The sequence below is a fragment of the Bombus terrestris genome, chromosome 7, assembly GCF_910591885.1.
Source record: "Bombus terrestris chromosome 7, iyBomTerr1.2, whole genome shotgun sequence".
Lineage (NCBI taxonomy): Eukaryota > Metazoa > Arthropoda > Insecta > Hymenoptera > Apidae > Bombus > Bombus terrestris.
This window is the reverse complement of record NC_063275.1, coordinates 13000936-13024368: the sequence shown is the minus strand read 5'-3', so window position 1 is coordinate 13024368 and position 23433 is coordinate 13000936. Positions and strand designations below refer to the sequence as shown.

Sequence of the window (23433 nt, the reverse complement as noted above, 5' to 3'; positions counted from 1 at the left end):
ATTTGTACATACGTGTAAGAATCCAATTGCTATAAGAAATTGGTGATCGACCCACGGTTGCGCAATAACCGCGATATTTCTGCACGCGTAACAGAAATTATAGAGGAAATTAAAGCAAAAACAAAGTTTACCTGCGCTTTCATAACAGCCGGTCGATTAATCGAGTAAGTGGTCGAAATACGACTCGTTACCGTTTTTTTTCCTCCCGGTGGGGATAGGTACGCGTGAAAAGAGGAGCGAAAATCGGTGAGAGAGAATGTGGATGGTGTGGCGGATAGCGAGAGGAGCGAGAAAGACAGAAAGGAAGTGGAGGAAGAAAAATAAAAAGCGACAAGCTACCGCGAAACATCGACAAAAACAAATGTTCTCGTCGCGGCTAATGAAACGCCTCCGGGAGCGAGAGAAGAGAAGCGAATGAGGAAAAAAGGTCGGGAGGGCGAAACCGAGGAAAATCGATGTAAAACGTACCGGAAAAGGGGTTAAACAATCAGTCGTCGGCCGAACGAAATGGGTTATTTCGCGGTGGACGATGTTTTAGGTGTGGCGAAAGGGAAAAACCTGTCGATTCCTTTTGTTTCCCGTCCCGAGCCGGATAGTCCGCCAAGAAGATGCTCTCTCTCTCCCTCCCCCCCTTGATTTATCGATCTGTCCGCTTTGTCGTGCCACTTTCCTTTCGTTTTTCTTTCTTTTTTCTTCCGCGCGAGACAACGATAATTAGCAAGAGGATTGATTCAAGGGTTGAAGCGACCGAGCAACTTGTCTCTGCACTTGGTCGCTTTGAAGCCTCGACGAGAAAGCAGTCGCAAGAGGGAGAGAAAGATAGCTCGTAATGGTTTGTTATTGATCTATCTCGAAGACTTACGGTTTTCCTTCTTTCTTTCGTTGTTCGTTTCCCAACGTTTTACGATTGCATGACGGGGATTGGTTCGTAAGGAAGAGAAATATCTTCGATAGCAGGGAGAGAACGTATTCTTTTAATTGCGTGTCTCGAAAGGGCGAAACGAAAAACGTAACGTCTGTTTGCTCCTATTGCTGATTTTCACACGGGGAACTCGACGATAAAACAGAGTTTCAAGAAGAGAGAAAAAGAAAGTGGAGGAGCCGCTGTGAAATCTTTCGTGGTCACAAGGCTCGATTACGGGGAAAGCTACTTTGCCAAAAATTTGAAGCTAATTGGGACCTCGTTAAATGCGAGAAAACGCGAGAATTCGTTACTGCTAAATTCAAACTTTTTGTCCATTTTTTCTCTCCTCGACTTTACTTTTTTGTTTCTCGTTTTCTTTGCTTTCTTTTTTCTTTTTTTTTTTTGTTAATGTCATAAATACCAAGCGTAGTAAACAGACTTATACACTCTTTCGACCTTTTTGTTGTTTATCCTATTTGTCCGGCTGCGGAGGCTCTAATTCCAATGTTACAGGCTCATCGTTATATCTACAAAGCAGTAATTATACCGCGACATAAACGGAAACCTGACGGTTACTCTGGTAGCTCGTATATATTAGCGTTAGGTGGTCCAAATATATGCCAAATGCATGCTTAATCGCTTTCTTCCGCTTTCGCCTTGAATACCGTTGTCGTTCGTTAACGTAATTAAGAAATTTCGCGAACTATGCATAGAATACCGCGTAACGATCATTCGATTGTCACGGACACGTACGTTCGTTCCAATAAATCTTTTCGCTGTTCTAGGACACCGAGCGTTAATCCTGCTCATTGTTTCACCGCGTTCCACGTGACCATTAATGGTCACGTTATTTTAACGAGCGTCGGAAAATGAGCGTTATATAATTGCATGTATCGATACGAGAGGCTGTATGTATCGTTATCGCATCTGTGACCGACTTATTTTAAATCTATCCACAGTCAATCTCTAAAAGTAATCGTATAAATATTCATCGAAAGGTGTGCCTCGCGAATAGATGCTGTCTCTATCTTTCGACGGCTATTCCGGTCGTGCGTAGACGTCACCGAGAAATTCGATTATCCGATCGGGAACATCCATCGGGGAATCGTGGGAAACTGACGCGCTTGACGTCATCTACTACCGATATCGTGCGCAGACCTACTCCGATATCAACCGTAGAAACATTCAATTCGATTCGCCTTAATTAATTGGAATTTAACGAGATTCTCTCTTACCTGCTTTTCAACGAAACGTCACCAGCGTTTCGCGATTGTCAATTTTATAATTTCAAGAAATAACAATACCAATTTCCTTCGCTCGATTCTTTCTCTTCCTACGATCTTACTATTTTCCGATAAGCAGTATGTTGAATGGAAACGCGTCCACCATCGAATAATATCGGACAAGCGTGGATAACTCTTCTTATATCGGTAACCTACTTAGGGAAGTTTCCCTTCTTCTCGAGCGGCAGTGGCACACGCTTCTCATTAACGTCTTTAACCGAGGGTCGTTGGATCGCGTCGAAGCTCACCTTACACGGTGCATGAATTATAAATCATAAGCGGTACAAGTTGGTGGTTCGCTCGGTGCGCTCACCTGCATTACCGAGTCGTTTCTCTAGATATCCCCAGCGTAAAGATTTACGTTTCCTGTGCGGGAATCGATCTGGTAAATGGTATAGTAGTCTTCCCTCTCTTTCTTCGTCTCGCACGTCACCGCGATTTGTCAATGGTCTGTGTAAATGTTAGACATACCGGCGTTGGAAGCATGCACATCGAGTGTGAAACATTGCGGAAAATTTCAAAAGAAAACTTTCGCTTTCCGATCGGTGTGCTCTAGTCGTTAAACCTATCATTACGTCAGTTGTCGTACCACCTGTTATTACGATATATTGTGGTGGTTCTCCCATCGCATTTCATGCGCTGCTTATAACGGAAGGTGAACACACTCGCCACACTGCCTTCCTGATTACACTCCTGCTCGAGGCGTTGCGCACAGAAATTGCTACTAATTACGTAAAACGTTGCTCGGTGTTCCCGGGGTGCCGTCCTTCGCTGCGTGTACCTTGCGTGTACAGGTAGGTAGCGCGTTAATTTCCGATGCTCGACGATTAACCAGGTTCACAGAACCGATATAAATATTAAATGAAAATAACAGGAAAGAATTATTTTTCTCAGGTAGGCGATCGTACGACAGCGTGTCACGGTTGGAGTAATTAGAAGTTCGTACAAAGTATTACAAGGGTCTCGGTTGGTCGGACGGTAACGACCGTGAAAAGAACATTTTAATCCTGGAAGCTTTTAAAAAAGAAAAACTAGCGTCGACCAGCATGCAGAATGTTATTTCAGACGGTCGTTCCGTCATATTAAGCTCGCAGAACAAGAGAGCCGGTAATTACTTTTCGCGGGACTGTCACGTCGGTCGAGACTCGCTTCCAGTGCACCGACCGTGCTTCGGTTATTAATATTGTCGGCTGGCGCCCGGTTAATCGACCGTGCACGCCGATTCCACGATTTCACGATATTTTCTATTCCTACGGACGAGTCGGCTTGCCGCAAACGAAAGATAACTCGAAACGACGTTCGTTTCACGATCGTGGCCCCGAACTCAGAGAATTCAAAGGATCCGTGACGAACAATCGACGATTCATCGCCGTTCCGCGACGATCTGTCGGTCGATAAGAGAAAATCCTACCATTTATTCCACCGCGCGAAATCATGAGACGCACGTCCTGCATAGGGTGCAAATTGTCCCGCCGATCGTGACGGCCATCGGGTACTCCAGCGTGTCGTTAATTCAGACACGTAGCCAAGGTGAAATTAATGTAACGAACGCGGCGTATATGGAATACGTTTTAAAGGTTGGCGCATTTCCACGAACCGCGTCGCCACAATCGAACGTTCTCAGACGCGCGCGTAATGTTCTGCAAATACTAGATTAGCGGCACCGGTAACGAGGCACTCGGTTTCTCCGACCTCGGTGTGCGCTGCTACGCGCGATAAACGGATACAGGTTTCCAGCGCGACCGTGTGCTCGTCGCCGATTCGAACGCACGGTGTATGCCGCTCTAGTTGTATCGAAATCGTTCCAACATCGAATGTGCGTCCCGTCGTCGTCGTCGTCGTTGTCGTCGTTGTCGTCGTTGTCATCGTATCTTCCTCGTCGCATGGTTTTCGGGAGGGTGAAGGGTAAAGGGTGCGCGGAGCTTACAAGGAGAAGGTTCATTATACCGACGTCCAAGAGATCAGGATTTATCCTTTCTGGCAGGGGCCACGGCGGCGTGGCAACGCGACACGCATACCAGGGGTACGTTGGGCGCCGAAAATGTCGTTGATCTCTCTCACAGTGGTAGAACTGGTCGGCGACCGTTTGCCTTGTATCGGGGTGAGAGAAAGGGAGAGAGGGAGAGAGCAAACGATCTCTCCTCTCTGGGTTCTTCGACTTCGATCCAGGCCGGAGCAGGCTCTCTCCCTTTGCAAAAGGAAGGAAGGAAGGAAGGAAGGAGCCGACACACAGGCGAAAGGGGTGCACGCATGACCCTGAACCTAACCGGCGCGCCACCCGGTATAGGGGTGCGAAACTCCGACAGCGAGCGAAAGAGAAGTAAAGAGAGATAGAACGACCACGGAGGAACACGGTGGAGAAGAGAACGGGAAAGGGGAGGACGCGCGTATATATGCCGAAGTGAGAGAGGGATGTGGAGAGAAAGAGAGAAACAGTCAGAGCACAGTCCCCGGGATCAATACTCCCGCGTCTTGCGATCATTCATCTTGCCACGCCCCTCTGCTCTCTCCACACTCTCTCTTTCTCTTTCTCCTCCCATTCCTTCTATTTCTCACCCCCTCCCACTATCTGTCTCCATCTCTCGTCCTTTGCTCCACCATCTTCATCCCCGTAGCGTCGGCACCCCTCGTAATCGCGCTCGTCGTCGTTTGCCGCCCAATCCTGATATCCATTACGAACGAACGGCCGAATAAAGAGAAATTTCGAAGGCCAGACAACCAACGAAATACGGTGGAAACGGTATCAAATGCGAACGACAGAAGAAGAATGAAAAGAAACGAGAACGCGTGAATAATAGGTTTCGGAAGCAAGGGATCTGATACTCTGTCCGATATTGCTCTAAGACGGGTGAAAAAGTAAGGGAAAGTGGGGAAAATAAGGGACGAGAGAAAAAAGGACTCGAAGGTTGAGACGAACATGGAACACGCGACACGACGACACGGTTACGGATGTCGAGATCAATAAATAGCCGGAATCGCGAGGCTAAGGACGAGCGAATGCGAAACTTGGCAGAGAGAGCGAGAGAGAGAGAGTGAGAGAAAGGGATAAAAAGGAGATCGTTAGTAACTACATAGTAGCGCGCGTATATACGTCGGCGTAAACGCGTAGTACGGCTGCACTTGACTCGTCGTTGCACGTGATTCAAATGAGTTTCTGGAGCCCAGCCCCTACCTCCCACACGGTGATGCCAGAAGGCCGATAGAGGGGGCTGTACTAGGCCGGACGACGAGAAAGGGTGGTCTCGAGAAGAGAGAGAGCAGGAGAAAAGAGGGTGGGCGCTTGTTTCAGATAGAAGGGCTCGTCGGCGGAACGGTCGATCCGATCGAGCGTTACGATAAAAGAGAGCCTAGAATCGGACAGACGGAAGTCTCGTGAGATCGATATGTTGCTCTCGTTCCACGCTTCTCTCCTTCCATTCCCATCTATCTGCCTTCTTTATGTACCTATTACCTTCCTCTTTCGCTCCTTTTGCTTCTATCTTCTTGCATCCAACGTGGCTCGTGCGCCGCAGGAGTGGCCGAACCATCCAGTACAATCTCTTCCTTCCACTATCTCCTCTTCCTTTTCTCTCTCATTTCCTATCCTCTACTCCGTTCCCCTCCAATGCCGGCTAAGAATGCTGAGAAAAATATCTCGAGGGAGACCACGAGATCCGCGAATCTCCTATAAATTATCGTTTTGCTGCTGAGACGGAGGTAATTTTCATGCTGTCCCGAGGAGCGTAAAAACCGGGACAAAATTAATTTTGCTTCGTCGAAACGGAATGGAATTAGACCTGGCGGAGAATTAAAATAATTCTTTATGGCCTTAAGAAGCCCGCTGGTGAGAAAGACGCGGAAAAAAAATCCTCTCACCTCATCGCGTACGGAAACATGCATACTCGGAGTCTCATTCGTTTCCTTCGTTCAGCATGCTACTTACACGCTGTCGTTCGTAAGAAACGACGTGTCTTTTTCTTCTTCTTGCTTCTCCCTCCTTCTTTCTTCCTTTGTATGCTCTTCCTAGTCTCTAAAATTCAGCAGAGTTTTCCGCGCGATGACGAAATAACATGGCTGAACCGACCCCTCTCCTTCGCCCTCCTCCCGCCCAGTGGGAAAAAGGAGAGAAATCGGAGGAAATTCGCGTTAGTAGAAAATACGAGACACGCGGAGGGAAATGGAAGAAATGTAGGGTGGCGGAGGAAGGTGAACACAAGGGGACGGTGGAAAGCAGACTTGGAAGCAGGAACTGCTCCGTTTAAAGCGTCCGGTTATCCCTGCTGCCTTCTCCTTTGAATCTCTATCTCGTTCTTTGTCACGAGTCGTTACGGACACGCTAGTTACACACGGGCAACCTTCCATCGTGTGCGCGATACCCGTGGATACAGGGAAATTGTCTCAGCAGAAATACAGGGAAACGAATGTTCACGATCGGTGCAACGAACCGGCTGAATTCGAGCGAACCGGTTCGAATAACATTATTTGTCGCCATATTCCCTCGAGCCACTTATCTTAATATCGTTTAGCAGTTTACGTAACTGTACAACTGTTGACATATTTTCGTTTTCTTTTCCTTTATTTCTTAATCTGTTTATCAATAAGGGACGAAAGTTGTGCAAATGTAACGTCATTGAAACACGTAGGTAAACAGAGTAAGTTGTGCTGTTCCGACGAAGTATAATTGTAAAAACTATGCAAAATAAAAAACTCATTAGTATAAAAGATACGTTACATAAGTGTAGGGGACTGGTATATAGGATGTTTGACCGTGAGATTTATTAGATGTTATTGCTTGTTGTCGTAACCGTCGAATATATTTAAAAATAATAAATAGATATACAGACTATATTCGCCGAGTCGCTCGTACAGAGTATAAATAGCGAAGTAAAATTGCTAATTAATACTCAATAAATGCTCGCTAGATACTCGTCGATACAGAAAGATACTCGTACATACTACTCTTTTCGGTTGCGTCGGTTTATTTATTCTGGGAGGGAGGGAGTTGGAAAATTCAAATTCGTCTTTGTTCAATGGTTGTGCATAACGGCGACATTGTTTTGCACGGAGTCTATTTATTCTTACATTATATGTGTCCTAACGATCTTGATACTCCGAGGCAAAACAACAACATGATTTGACTTGTCCTCTACTCTACATAAGGATCATATACATCAGAAACACGTGAAAAGGTATAGATTGATTTAAAAAATATATATATATAATTTGCCACGAAGCTCATAAATAATTGAATTGCTTGGAAATTCTTAAAATTCTAAAATCTAGACAAAAGATAAAAATTCTAATTCAATAACGTAAATTCGCTGGAAAAATAATAAATGGTCTTTAGTACGTTAAGATACGTAACGAAACAGGCAGGAATATTTTCTTTTATTTTTCTAAGTTACTATAACGTATCGCAAGTCGAAATAAGTTTTACCTTTTTCCTTCCTCTTTGATTAAATATTATTACATTTCGGTCTGTACAGCAATGGGGATCGACGAAGACTGCGATGATGTTAATTATACTCTAAGTCCTACTGGGACCGGTATTTGCAATGTTGGAGGAAGTGGCGACGAAGGTGGAAGGGACGAACTTCTTCTCAAATTGCAACAGTACGTAGCGTCGGACGCAAGCTTCACACGGTGAGTTTCCTCTCTTTCTCCCACCTCTAACTGTCACAACAAGTACATTCCAGTCGTTAATTTGCTTGCGAATCTATCTCGATGTTGATATATCTGGATAAATCTGCGCTTATAAACCAATAGCCTGCACATATACGGAAAAATTGAAGAGTGTGACCGTATGACAAGAACGAAGTGAACTCGTTATAAAACACAGAGCTTGCCCGTCGGTGTCGTTTGCATGAAAGAGCGAAAACGAATGAAAATTCGTTTGCATACACATCGAACAAGCGTGCTGTCTCTTAATATTTTTAGCTGAATCGCACAGCAAGTTGAAATCTCTTTCAAATATTCTGCCTTACATTTGTGTCGCTCACTCGAAATTATTTACGAACATTTTCGAATTTCCCTGACTCCGTGCCGGCGTGAAATATCATCAAAACGCGAGACAAAACGAATTTCCGCGCGTTATGCGAAACATGGCAAGAAAATGTAACTATCCGTCCTTTGAAGAACCTCTCGACGTCTCCGCGAAATGAAAGAAACGATGGAACGGGATGGAGGAACGATGTTTAAGGGATGGAGACGGCGAAATTGTTGAAACATTGGAGTATGTAGAACATCGGCAAAGGGTAAGAGGAAAATATGATGTACGCGCAAGCAGACATTGAATAAGGCCGCGATGAAAGAAATGCCTGCTCATTTCCATACGGAGAAAAAGGAAATCTCTTTCGGAGGATCGGCGACTGCCGCTACACAATGTAACGCCGAAGTCCTCTCGTGCAGGTTTCGCTTTTTCTGAGCACCACACCGGCCGGATACGCGGTACCCGAGAGAGAGAGAGAGAAAGAGAGAGAAAGAAGGGCTCGTCCATAAATTCTCGAAGCGCCGGTAGTCGACGGTTGCTGTTTCTTCTGCGTACAACGAATCCTCGCGTTGCTTACCAACCCCCTCGACTTTTCTCTACTCTTTACAGTCACCCCGAACTTTTGGCTCCGAGACGCTTGCTCCGACGTTTTCCCGCCCCTCTCGTTTTGCATCCACTTCAGTTTGCTCGCGCTTGAAAACGCTACCTGAAGATAAAATCGGCTATTTTGGTAAAAGGAAAAAACTCGATTGCATTCGTTACAAATCATCTTCATCACCAGCGAGAAGATCACTGATTATTAATTAAAATTGATGTTGCGGATACAAGTAGCAACGATCTTTATCTCGATAAATTTACTAGCAAAAAGAGTTCTAGGATCAAAGATTTTTCGATCAATTTTGAAATTCTTAGATTCTATGAAACATCTGAGCCATACTTTTGACCTAATAAGTTCGTATCATGGCTCGTTTATAGTCTTCGTGACGCGAACTCAAGCTGACGAACGACCAGAATGACTAATTCCATACGAATCTAAGCGACGAAAGAAAAAGCATTCGTAAATAAAAAATCTCTGTTCCTTCGAATTTTCACTATTTCAAAGTTAACCGGTCCATTGGTATTTATAGAAAACTAGAGCGACGCCAAAATTGGAAGTTTCACAATAGCGAAGCGATAAACATCAGACGAGTTAATAATAGTGGACAAAGATGATACGTTTGAAAATACTAGAAAACTAGAGGTGTTATCGGTGACTGACGAGACGGTTAGGTGAAAAAATAGAGACCGTGAAATGGAGGTTTAAAATCGGAACAATATGACCTAGAGGATATCGAGGATAGCAGTCACTCGAGATTATCTACCGCGGAAAGAACTACTACGATCGGACGTGGCGGACCCTAGCCAAATATACACGGTGCGTCAGCGTCGCGGCGCGCGGCGTCGCGTCCTCCCTTCCTGCACCGTCCAACTGCCGGGCGCCTCGTTTGAGGTCAACGTCATTCGCCTCTCTCTCTCCTTTCTCGTTCCTTTGCTTCTTCCCTTTCCTTTCTTCTCCTATGCTCTTCTACGATCTCGCTGGCTCTCTTCCCTCATCTATTTCTCTCTTTCCGTGCCAACGTTTCGGATGAGCGAACTTTGGAACGCACGTCGAGTCGGTTTACCTATGAGTGAAATAGACCGTACATAAAAATCTGATGTCGATTCGACCTCGCGGGAACAAACGAAAAATTGTCATTGTCTTTGCAATTCCGATCTTCTAACGCGACAAGACGATCGATCTTCTTAATTCGTTTACTACGAAACGCGTACACTGTCAGACGTATGTATTAGACCAGCTACTTGTTACATTTATTGGGAAATTGTAACAAATTTTTTCACCTTTTGTAGTAAAACTCCGCTTACATGAACGAAATTTTTCTTAGTACTCGATTGAACGAACTTTTTGCATGTTGAATTCACTTATCTGCACTTCGATTCTAAATTAAAAAATACGATGCCAATGATAATAACGGATTTATAATAGAATAATCAGGAAGTAAAGAGCATTCAATTTATACCAACAACAAGTACGTGTGTCAGTAGGACAATTATCGAATATTCTTAAATGCACACGTTCTCTGTGATATGGAACTATTTTCATTTTCGATTATACATATCTGTCATAACTATAAACGATTAGTAGTAGCATTTAAATGCTAACACATGTATCTTCTCCCTATTAACAAAAGTTATTTCGACATGTGCACTAAAGGAGGTTTCGGTCTCGAGCGTTAGCGTAGAACAAAGGCTAATTGCCAACCTCTAATCGTCCATTTCCTTCACCGAGCATAACTAACAATTCTCGAAGGCTCATCGTCATAGGTTGTTCGAACGATATATTCATAGGGCGTCACGATTTTGCAATGATTTCGAACTTCTTAATTGACACAACTGATTTATGCAGGCGGCATGGCGCGTGTGAGCGCGATACGAGCCGCAACGGAAGAAAGGAACGTAGTATCGGTATTGCGCGTCGTATTTCTTGCCCTGCTCCGATTCAACTTGATCTTGATCTGACCGCGCAGAACATAATTCCCAACTCTTTCCGAATCGACCCGTGCGATCTGTTCCTTGTGAAAAGAACGAGTGCAACGCGTTTTATCGTACATCCGTGCGATTATTCGACATTTAGTCTGGTAAAGTGTATTTCCACGCGTAATATGTATGCCGCGTTGTCCAATTAATACGAGAATGTAAATACGTTAGAAGAATTGCCATCGACAAGTATCGCAAGCGTTCTGGTCATCGTCGAAAGTCTCGTAAGACGTACACAGGTTTCCCTGGTGAACCGTTTCACCGTTTCACAGGTGCCAAGATCACCCAGACCATGTAATTAAAAGCATGTTTCGTAACCGCGCGCGCTCTTGCATGGTTTCCGATTACCAGCTACCGGCGACAACGTGCTCACGGGATTTCAGATGCAATTAGAAAGTTCGTTCTTTGCGGAACGATCGTATCTTTCGATAGAGAAACGCTTTGTTTATCTGGCATGCGTCGATCGATCAGCAAATTAACGTAATTCTGTGCGTTACAAAATAAGCTGCTCGAAACAATTAGAGGATCTATGAACGATTCTATTGCATCAACAAGCTGTGCCGATGCAAAGAGGACTCTGTATCGTCCAATTCTGAAGAAACATAAGAAAGACTGTATCCGAGAAAGAATCATTCCGTGGCAAATCATTTTACAATTTCACATGTTAAAATTTCAGATCATAATATCTCATAATACATTTACTACTTTTTTGTACTTATCACGTCGAGAGACGTATCACTGACAATTTTGGCAAAATGAGATACTTCATTGTAATTTCGCACTAAATCGTCTCGCAATACGTTCACAACTGTTCAGAGGTACAAATTTCGTACGTTTCGTTAGACATGCCGTTGTTCTGATACTATGACAAAGATTCTTTGTGACCAACAAGTCTACAACACTCGTTGAATAAAACTTCTTTCAGTGTACAGCTACGATATGCGATTCTCGAACTCTCTGACCAATTTATGTGTATTGTAATTTTTGCACTGGCTAGTTTCGCGATATTAATCATTAGGCTTATGAATACGCAACAGTCCGCTGGAAATCATAATTTAACACGTCGTTAACTCGATTCGATCACAAGTTTATTCTATAATAAGATCAGTGGGAAGATATCTCGCCCGCGAGAAGCGCGAACGTTCTACCACCGTTATTATGCTCGTGCATAGTTTAGATATCGCTCGTATAGTTACGCCGTGAAAGTTTAAACAAAGTTGGAAAACCTCTTTTTGACCCGACTGCTGTTTCTCCTCGTTGGCGTGGCACGTGGGAATTTTAACGAACGAGGAAAACGGTCGGGCGGAAACCACGGCCTCGCGGTCGATGCTTCTGGCGCCATGATGCGTTTCCGCGAAGCAGAGCCTGGCTTGCGCGGTGCACGTGCGAAATATTCTGGAATACCGACGTGTTCCGGACGAGCCAATGGGTTCTTCGGCTCTCTCGTCGCGTACAACGCGAGACGCGGTCGAAACAAAATACTGCTAAAATTAATCCGGACCTTAGGTCACGTCTGCAACAAGTCTAGACGACGAACTCGTTGACGACATGGCCCGTCGAGACCAGCCGATTAACCGGTTATGTTATTTCCACAAATTTTCGCGTTGCTTTCTTCCAGTGGCTACAAGTAAAAGTATTTGCACACCGTTGATTTATTGGAAGAAATTTAAAACCGCGAAAGTACGCAGAATGCGCGTAATATGAATAAATACATGGAATATGCAAAGTATAGTAGTGCTTGCTCTATTTCTTGAATTATATTCTCGAAAACAAGAATTTGCCTAAAAGTCCGCACTTTAATCATAGCATCTATATGGTAATTAATTAGCTACAAGTATATTAAATTTTGTATCATCTAGTGGTAGTTTTATACAACTACGAAAGCTTGACGCTATGAAAATGAAATGTAGAACTTGATAAAAAAAGTGTTTCATAGGATAATACAGATATGTGCAGATACTTTTAGTGGCCACTGTAAATGTAAAACACTTTTATAAATAGCTTTAAACAATTTTTTGTGTAAACTTTGCCAAAGAATAGTAGCTGTTACGTAACAGATTAAGTCTCCATGAGAAGGGGTGGGTAAAAAGGGAAAAGAAGAGGGAAGTTTATGTAGCATTGAATGGAGAGAATGGAAGGTTAAAAAGGAAGTAAGAAAGGAATAAAATAAAAGAAATGGGTGAGAGTAGGAAGGACAAAAAGCAAAAAGGGGGTGAAGAAGTAAGGAAGGAAGAAGCGGAAGAAGATAAGAAGGGAACGTGAATGAAGAAACTATTGCAGCAGGGGAAGAAAAGAGAAGAAATACGACTACAAGAAATGAAATCATTTCACGAATAGTCATTCGTAGCATCCAATGTCTAAATACATAAATATCTTTCTTCCTACAAGATACAAAACAATTCTTTTATGAGCTTAACAGATTCACCTCTAAAGAGATTAAATACATAGGAACAATTATATTTTAAAATTAAAATTTCAACATAGTCCTTAGCCCTGCATGACATCAACTTCGACACAGTCTTTTACAAAGATTACAAAAGCTTCGCTCACCCATGATATTAAGATAATATCATTTTTGTAAAACCCGCAGCGGTTGCGACCACACGTGCCGGAGAGCGAATAACGGCAGCGATTTCGTGCGGACAGTAAAAATCGCATTTCCCCGGAATTTTTCCTAGTCGGTGGAACTGGGTTCCCCATTCGAAGCGCAGTCATTCAATGACTAGTCGATTTGTCTGGTGTGCCAAGCATTTGCCACGTCATGCCTCTTCCACCGTTGCGGAGAACAGATAATGCGGACATTGTTCGGTGTGAACGCAGCCTTCGACCAGATGGCACAATTTTCCGATTGTCGTTCTCCGCTTTTTCATCGTTCGACGCTATTCGCTCTGGTTTTCAATACGTGAAACCTGCATATACACGCGAACACACGTATACGTAGAGTCAGACAGACAGACAGACAGACAGACAGACAAACAGACGCACACGGCATAGATAGAAGGGAGAGGGAGACCAATATACCGGGATTAGGGTATTACCACGGGTATTTGCGATTTCGATTTACGTCCAGGTAATTTCGTGATTCGGTTTCGACCGCTTGAAAAATAGCCGTATCAGCTATCACGGTCAGTGGGACACCGCGCCTATCATCCAAAAAGCATTCCTCGCTGTGGAATGCACTGCAAAATCTAAGGAATTTATCGAACGAATGAATTACTAGAAAATCATAGATTTCTAAAGATACTGCACGGCCATGCTTGTAATAACGAAGCGATTGCATCATATTGCGCGACGTTACACCGATCTACGTGTGCACTTTGATCAGTTTAAGGATCGCGTCACGTAGCTGTTCACTCTGTCGTGCTTTCTTGCCTCGTATGTGCAAACTCGTTGGTCGATCGTTATCGCTATACCCTTGCTAAATGATTCAAAATCTTCCGTAGAAGTTAGAAAATCTATCGTGAGAATTCTTCTACTCTTGGAAAGGTGAAAAGTAAGTTAATTCACGATATTCGAGGGAGCGACGTAACTTGTTTTCATCAAAAGTATGATTCGAGAACAATGCACGGTAAACGAATCGATCGTCTTAGGTCACGATTGGAAGTCGTGCTTGAACGGTGCACGCCTAGGGAATAATCATCGTATTGTTGCTCTGTGATAAACCCCTTTATTGCATCCATGCGAATCGTTTTCGTTCCTGATAGTCTTTTTCTGAAACCTGAGGTGTGTATTTAAACCGCGATTAAGCACAGACGTTCTCAAAGTGATGTAAGACGTAAACTCGGTTTACATACATCGAAGAAACTTCTACTCGCTCGGTTATGGATATTGAAATTCAAGTTCACTTTATACGGAACAAAATCCATGAACATGTATGTACACATGCAACGCGAAAGGCAAATATTGACGAATTTAAAAAATATTCGAACGCAAACAGTGAAATACAATGAAATGTGAGAATCGATGCCGACAATGGTGACGTCAATATAATATAAATATTGAATATTAAAATGAACGGATTGACGTTTCTCATAGTTTCAATATAAAAACTTGATATACAATGTGTTCCAGGACACGCGATAAGGACAAGGAATTATTCTTCGCTCAAAGAATTTAACAAATACCGAAAAGAAAAATAAAGTTTTTTCATTCGAGATTGTTTCGAGGAAATAGCGTTACTATGTTACTACACGTACTTGATTAACACCAGCAGATTATTCACGGAAAATTATTCTACAAACAAATGTAAGTCGAAAATGTAAAATACAATTTTTCCGTATCACGCATCGTTTTCGAAAAAAATCAAGTTTGAGATAGGTTTCGTTAGTTGGCAACCATGTCGAACACAGTCCATAAAGAGTTCGTTAAATGGACGTGTACTCATCGAATTTTCAACTTTATTTTCTCGAAAACGAGGCCTTGGTCGAAAAAGTTTAATTCTTCTTTTCCGACTTATCGTTACGTATAAAATATTTTTCGTTAATTAACATATAGGATAATCTTCGCTAACTACCGGAATTATCTTATATTTAATTTATTACACTTATAAAAGATCATAGAGAGAAGCAGAAACAATGTATATAGAATATATTGATATACGGAATAGAATATATTTATTAATTTCGACATCACTGTCAAGCAACCAACTCCAAAGAATTGATATATTTGTATGGTACTGTAGCTGGCTACCTGTAAGTTTAGTTTTAGTTTTGCTTTATATTCGTAAACTATCTGAAACCAAGCCCGATTTTTCGAGCATCAGACTAAAATAGATAAATACAGTACAATACGATCATTCCCCAACCAAGACGAACGTTCAACAAGATAAATTTAAAGACATCAGTTTATCACGGGCGATCGTTAAACGCTTAACGATTCCGTTTTTCGTTTCGAGCGGCGTCGAATTTAAACGTCAGCGGGACCACGAGAACGGAAGTGACCAAGAACTCGGCATAAATAGAGCAAGATAAGTAATTCCTGGTAAAGAAGGGAGTTCGAATTGCGTCGATATAACGTTGTTCCTGTGGAAGGGTCAGATCGATACCGAGTATCGTAATAACCGTTGGTCAGAAAAGGAAGAAAGATAAAGGGGAGGAGAAAGGAGAGAAAAGGAAAAGAGAAAGAGGAGGCGTACGCGTGTGTAGGACACCTTATCGGCTACGAGGATCTCTAATTATCTACGTCGTCGTTCAGAAGAAAAAAGAAATAATGAAATCGTAAAGCCGGTGTCTAGGGCACGTGCCCTTCGCCCTATGACCATCTGCCCGTCTTATTTCGTCTCTTTCTGCGCGCGTCGTTCTACGTTTCCTTGGTTTTCCGTTTCTTCTTCCCTTTCCTAGTCGTCGTCATGAAACGTCGTCATCGTATTCGACGGTTTGCCCATATAGTTTACGATTTACGTCACGATATTGCAGCATCTGCCGCGGAAAATGGTCATTAAAGGGTCCCTCGCTTCATTAGGAGCTGCTCTAGCGAGAACGCCGTTCCAAAGTCGAAAACTCGAAAGCTGTCACACGACGCAGCGAGCAGAGTGCCAGGGGAGAGAGAACACGAACGAGAGCGAGAGAAAGAGAGCGATCAGGTCCACGCCCAGCATGGAAACTTTTAATAATGCGGTCCTCCGCCAATTTCCCCCGCAGCCTGCTGTTCCGTGGCGCGAGGGACGCGTTTCGTTGCATCGCTATCGGAGCTTTGCGCTTCACGAAGAAAAGTCCGTCCGTGTTACAGCCGAACAAACGAACCACCACCATCACCACCATCAACGTCATCAGGGGGCGGCATTACACGTGTAACTTCGCTCTTGCGCGGTCACGTTTCTACAAAGCTCGTTTACCTTTGTAACTCCCCGGTTATTGGCGGCTCTCGCTATTTGCGCGTTTCTCTGAAATTAATTGGACGATTCGAACCTGTTAATCTCGCGTTTTTTGCTCGTTTCCTTCTCGCCGTCCTCCTCCACGACCTCGCGCCCATCTGGATAGTTCGTCGCGTGCCTCTCGCGACTTTCTGGTCTTCCGCGCAATTTCGAAAATGTTCCCGTCGAGTCGACGATATCGTCGGCACCTCGTTACGGAGCGGCCAAGTTTCTAGGCGGCAAGTTTCAAAGGGGCGTAAACGTCAACTTCTTCGGTGACGCGCCAACGGAAAAGGGATTAAGGGCGCATCGTTGGAATGGCAAAGTTGGCGAAGCGGAGGGTTGCAAACACAGAGAGGCTATGCATCGGAGAAGCAACCACGAGAAACGGTATCGTTGCTGGCAGCAGCCGACTCTTAGGCTTCTCTAGGTCCCTTCATCCTCTCGCTTCGCCGCCTCTCTACTGTCGTCGCGACGATCTCCCAGCGAAAGTTACTTGCAATCACGTTGTTGTGTCCTACGTAGATGAAGAATCAAAGAGAATCGCTCTTTCACCCATGTGTATACTTTGTTTGTTAGACGTTACGATGTCTGAAAACAGTAATTGTTTCTATAGTTTGTCACAGATGTTTGATAAAAGTTTCGAAAGACTTGCTGAAGTCGTAATCGTAAACTAGCTGCAGGATTCCGCATACGAGGAACTTTCACCCCTTTTGTAAACTAGGACATTTCGACAAAACTTTTGACATTGTCACGAAGAAGTTTGCCATCGACAATGCGTATGAAATTGAATTCAGACGTTAAACAAATATCATGGAACATCCTAGATACCGGTAGTACTTACAATGACGATGAATCGTAAGGTTTTATCCAACGTTTCTTTCTAAAAAGCTTAACGTACGCATCGAATCTACCGATATCTCTAACTCTAGAACAGATCTCCAAAAATTCTCCATTAAATTCTGCAAAAATACTGCGCTCCGGATACAAAAATCGATTATCAAGATTTACGGTTATTTCGTTATCCCGCGGCAAGTTGAACCGGTACGGTGGTTGGTCGGCATTAATGCGTCGTATACATAAGTAAGCTCGTCGAGCACCCTTTTCTTCGCGCAAAGTTTATTCACCGGTCAAAGGACCTCGACTCGAGTCAGACAGCCTCCTCTGTCTACCATCCTAGGAAATAACATGTCGGAATCGCAGCGGGCTAACTATGTTCTAGTTGCGTCGTAGCCTCTCCTCTTTCCCCTTTCTCACTCTGCCTCGTCCACTTTCTCTTTCTATCCTCCATACCACTGGCATCGCCGGGAGTAATCCGTGTGCATTTACGACCCTCGCTGCGCGCACAGTCATAGCGACGTGCATGCGTGTCGGTGAGGGGCAGGTGTGTACATTCGGGGGGGAAAACGAGACCTATCTGCACGGAGAGAACGAGTGAGAGAGAGAAAAAGAAGAAGAGAAAGAGAGAGAGAGAGAGAGCAGCGCGTGCCGCCGTCGACCATCCGGAGGCCAGGTGTAGCCTTTATCCATTTTACTCGCGTTTGTTACCCTCGGACCTCTACGATTCCGATGCACCCTCTGGGTCCCGCTTCAGGGGCGCCCATCGACCGACTGGATGAAAAAATATATGCTGTAGCGATCGACGACCGATGCCCACAGACATCAGCTTTCTGCTACATATGTACTCTAGTCGCTCGGCAAACCTGTGATTATCGAACGTTTTTGTTGTTCCATTTTCGGACCAGGCGTCGCGCGTTCCTTATTTGTTTCGTCGTTCGTCGTACCCCGACAGAGCAGTTTGCAGCAGCGAAGAATAGGCAGTGGAAATTTCGGTGATTAATGTTTCAGGGGAAAGTCAGGATACTTGGTGAAGGCAATGGTAGAGTATTTGCCAGAGTTTGATATATTTAAATGCGATGAGTAGACAATGAGTTACCTTAGATCATCGTTTCTGTCGACTCATTTTGTATATGAAATTTTCAGAACTATTAATTCTTGGTATTATGTATCGCTACAGTGACGTATATTACCTGACGCATGATACCTGACGCATAATACCCACGATTCGTAAGATAATTTGTGTAAGTGGCGATAAAAAAGGAACGAGTAAGATATGTTATATCGGGATCTCGTAAACGAAATCGATTGTCTGGTTGATTAGATAATTTAATGAATCAAAACCACGATCGACGCAAGTATACGTGACACTCGTAGAAAGTTACGCTTTTCCATAGAAACGGCGCCATGACCAAAACGTTTGACGATAAATATACTCCTCGTAGAGTGGAATACCTAGCGCGAACCCTGTCGTTTATCACATTTGACATTAAATATTTCCGCTATCGATCGGCTTCCGCGTAAACGGTCCGATAAAAGCTGGATCGAAATCGACCCAACCCTCTTGCCTCGCCATGTATCGAGTGGAAACATTGTCTCGCGTGCGAATTAAAGTTCGTTTCACCCTGTCTGGCCGAGCTGGCGTCTCGGCCAACAATGTGGAGAAACAGATCGATGAAATTCCACCGGAAGACCGTAGGAAATAGGCAGCAGCTGGAATTTCAAAAATCTACCCCAGCTGTCGAGTCTGGCAATGGACGAGTCTAATCCTGAAATAGCAGAAAGGGGGTGTGCGCGGGGACCCGCGTGCTCCCTTCGACCCCCGAAGGCATACGCCCACGCGGAAATGACGTCCGCCCTTAGATAATCAGCAGGGCCCCGGTAACGACCATTTCGAAGGGCGTTCTCGCGGCAACGCTTCCGATTTTCTCCGTTCACCTCCGGCGCGGTAGCGTTTCACGGGGATGGATACTGTGGCGAAAGAGAGAAATTCGTGCAGCCACCGTGTCTCTTTCGCCCGAACAATTCCTTCTCGAGTGGATATTTCGTTGCGCCGTCTCATCGAGGCGAATAAAAGAGCAGATTCTGGCAACAGATTCCCGTCCAGAGGCGCCAGCGAGTAAATCCTCGCGTTAATTCCTCGAAACCGTCTCCGAGGAAATTGACAGATGGTAATTTATCCCAGGAAACTGTCCATCCAGCAAAGTGGATCGTTCTTTTGAAACGGAGCACGCTTGATTGCTTTAAATGCCGGGCATTAATACGCAGGTTAATAAGTCGCTAATGACGAGCATGAGAATAGAAAGAGGAGATGAAGAGAGAGATGAAGAGTGAGAAGGAAGAAAGAACGCGTTAGCATTCCTAATAAAGCTGTTCTTTGTTAGCGGTTTAATACAAGAGGCGAGCTCGTTGCGCTGCATCCATTCGCTTCCGCGGACATGCAAAGCGCGAATCATGACATAAATATAACCGAGCAATGCGCATAAAGTTGCATGAAACTACGTGTTCACGGAACCGGAGCAATCCAGGGTAAAATAGTCAGGGCGGAAATATCTGGTACAGAAGGAGCCGGCTCGAGAGACGCTCGGATACGCGTATCCCGGCAATGCATTTGAAAAGATTCAAAGATGCGCGACCTTATTTTTTGACGAACATATCCCCTTCGTGCGGAGTTACGCAATTCTACTTTATCTGGCAGTATGTGTTTCGAAGGACACGTATCCTTTTCTTCTTGCGACTTGAAAACCAATCCTCGCTCGACGGATGTACTCGTGAATATGTGTGGTATAGGCGCGTATATAGTCGAGAGGAAAGAGCAGCCGTCAGAACGTGTTCGGACAGGAGGGTGCGCGTATACACGTTCCGCCAACGGAACACAGACGCACGCCGGGTCGATGGCTCGTTTAAATACGTCGAGGGTGGTCAAAGGACCATCGCGACAGCGTCCATTGCCGATCCTTTTAATCCTGCTGCGCCGCCCGTGTCCTTTTACCCTACTGTCTCTGTACGACCAAGAAAAGGGGTTGCGGAGGGGGAGGGGGATCGGGGGTCGATGACGTTCCGTCGAGTCTTCTCGGCTGTTAAGGCCGGCGTTTTTCATCGGTTATCTCGTTCAGGGCATCTTGAACGGCAGGGACAACGTTAAATAGCGACGAAGTACTAGAAGCCCCGATGACGACAACGACAGCCCTTTGACGTACATTAAACGCGTCACCGACTAAGTGTTTCTCCGCAGTCACTTCTAGCCTTCCTTCGCCTCTTCCTGCCACCCGCTTTTCTCCCTCAAGCCTTTCGCCAACGAGAGAAAATGACATCGGCCCGGCAATAACCCGCGGCTACTTCTACCACCGTTCAGACACCAAAGCGAAAGAAAGAAAGGAAAAAGGCGACAGAAAGAAAGATTAGGGTGGTACAGTACGCCTCCTGCTCGCTCACGACGGCCGACGATCCTGTAAGAAGGGCGAACAGCAGGCGTAAAGTACTCTTCGAGAGCCATTCCCGTAGATAGAGAGAAGAGTTCTGAGGAATAAAGGCGATCGGGTAAACTTCGAGGCTTAAGTTCGGTTTCTAGGACACCTCGAGACTCGAGTGTGCATTGTTCGACGTTATCGCGATCGTCCTCCCATTGAATTTCGTTAAAATATTCCGAGTTCGATTAGCAGGTGAACCGCCTAGACCAATATAAAGCGGCTCCAATCTCGGAGCGGTGTGCCTGTGTGATTTGTTCGTGGCACCGTGGCTGACACAGGGAAAGAGAGGACACAAAATTCGTCGACTTGATCCGTACAAAAGGAACCGTCCTGGGTCCCCTCTTTCCGTTGGTCGATGAATATTCGATAGTCGAAAATTTGATCATACGAAAGAGTCGTCGTTAGCGCTCCTCGCCGCTGTGGCCTCTTAGGGGAACACGAAAGAGCGACCAGTTATCGTGTTACGACGCGCGTCTCGTGTTAAACCTGGTAACTGAATATATCTCTCTGCCCAATAGCCGTCAAACTGCCGACAACGATCGAATTTGTCCAGCCAGCCGTGGCCCGCTGGGGCCTCTCTTGCTCTCTCACGTTTTCTTTCTCCTTCCCACCCATCGAATTTGTTGCCCTGTTGCCAAAATATATCAACGCCACGGGGTCCTCGTTGCGCACCATACGTGTGGTACCCTTAATTGATTTTCTAGCCAAACAGACTGATTTCATGAATATTTCGTTTCGTCACTGGTCTGGCTTCTTGCTATCTCCTCATTCATTAGCTCTCGCTTCGCTTCGCCATTAGGAATACATTAATAATTTCTTCCTTCTTTTAATACATATTATCATATTTAAGAAAGACATTAGAGTCTGTCAGAATGAGCGTTATCACGCCGATAATCTCCTAATCACCATCTTACACTCGTAACTTTAGAACTTTCACGCTTGCCGGAGCCGCGTGTCCTTCCACATCGACGGGATCGAACACGAGCCAACGTTTCTGCGTACTTTGTGAGGCTCCAGGTGCGAAGCACGCCGCGCCAGGACCCAATGGGCCCCTCTCTCGTACCCTTCCTCGAAGCGGCCTCGTCCCCACTTTCGCGAGACGACGCGACGGTGGCACCCGAGCGCTTCGTCTCGCTATATCTCGACGCGCATCCGGGGCCCCACAGTGGCACGGAAAGTTTCGAGTCACAGAACCCAGAGTTAGATGGAAAGCGAAAGAAGAAGAAGAAGAAGAAGGAGAAGAAGAAAAAGAATAAGTTTTGGCCCTGTGTGTTCGTAAATATGAACGTACAATTCGTTGGTTCGCCGGCTCGCTTTAAAGAAGCCAGACCCCTCTATTCCAAGTTCTTCGACTTCGTGCCCCGACTATCGTGCAGAGCCAACAAGGGTGCTGGTGAAAGAGGAGGGGTCGGGAAAGGGGCTTAAGGGGGGAGGGAGAGGCAATTTGCGGCGGTGGTGCAGGGCAGCTGCAACCTCACGAGATACGGCTTAGATCGTCGTGGCACGAGCCTTCCTGGCATGTGTTTCCTTTAGGCCCTCGACCTCCTCCTCTCCCTCCCCTCGTGTTGCCCTTCCACCGTAGATTTTTACTCGAATCTGCCTCGCTTCGGCCCTCCGTCGCCGTTCCTTCTTCTTCCTCGATACGCACATGTATATAATTCAAGCGAAACAGACGTCGCGGTCCTAAACCCTTTCTCCACAGTCAGGGGGATCCGGACATTATTTCGTGCAAACGACGACGCGCAACAGCCAGGGGTCGGCTTCGTCCAACCTGCAGGTCAGCTTTCATCGTAAGAGTACAGCGATTCCGATCGTTTGTACAGCTGGGATCTGTAAATATGGATTTTATGGAAAAGCATTCTATTTGGGGAAAATCGATCGTCGTTTCGCTTAATGCAGAAAGTGAACAAAAGAATTTTGGGCGGAGTTTTCAAGTTCAACAATTGGCAGTTGCTTCTGGAAAATAGAGCCCTTGTTCTCTTAGAGATTGCTTTTGGTCGATGAAGATTATCCGAAGATTATTTTATATCGTGTAGTCGCTCCGAGGAGCTTGTCCTTTCATTCTTCCTTTCAAATCGCTCGATCGGAGGTTGTCATTGTGAAAACATGGCACTTGTACGTTCGCAACTCATTCTATCAGTAGAGCATCGTAAAATGCATCTTGCACCGTGTCGCACAAAGATTACCTCGTATGGTGCAGTTGTCGAATGAAAAATGAAGCGTTTGTTTATTCAGAAATCTTTCGATCGATGATAATTTTAACAAACATCTAAGGCACAGGTTGGGGTATTACGATTCATAAGTGGGTTTTCATTTACCCTCGCCGTAATTTATTCTCTTTGGGGAACATATGTCACGCTTATCGAAGCTCGAAGCGTAAACACTCTGATCGCATTTAACGATGCCCATTGACCATTACAAAAGTACGTGCGCCTAGATTCGCTTGCACTTTCCTTAACAGTTATTTCATTGCGAAACTCATGGATATCGCGCGATCGATCGATCGATCGCGTCGCGCAAGCGAAACTGACAGCTGTTCACCCGAG

At 45.0% G+C, this 23433-nt stretch overlaps 1 protein-coding gene across 3 annotated transcripts in view; it reads left to right on the top strand.

Annotated features, from left to right (window-relative positions):
- LOC100650884 (serine/threonine-protein phosphatase 4 regulatory subunit 1) overlaps positions 1–23433 on the top strand; it is a 147834-nt gene that overhangs the window by 15623 nt on the left and 108778 nt on the right. For 2 of the 3 annotated variants that reach the window (XM_048407809.1, XM_048407810.1), the window contains one exon: positions 7653–7809. In XM_048407809.1, the coding sequence (XP_048263766.1) occupies positions 7653–7809 (157 nt within the window). Of the gene's footprint in view, positions 1–7242; positions 7356–7652; positions 7810–23433 lie in introns of those variants that run through there. The other variant, XM_012310253.3, reaches the window with a different exon arrangement.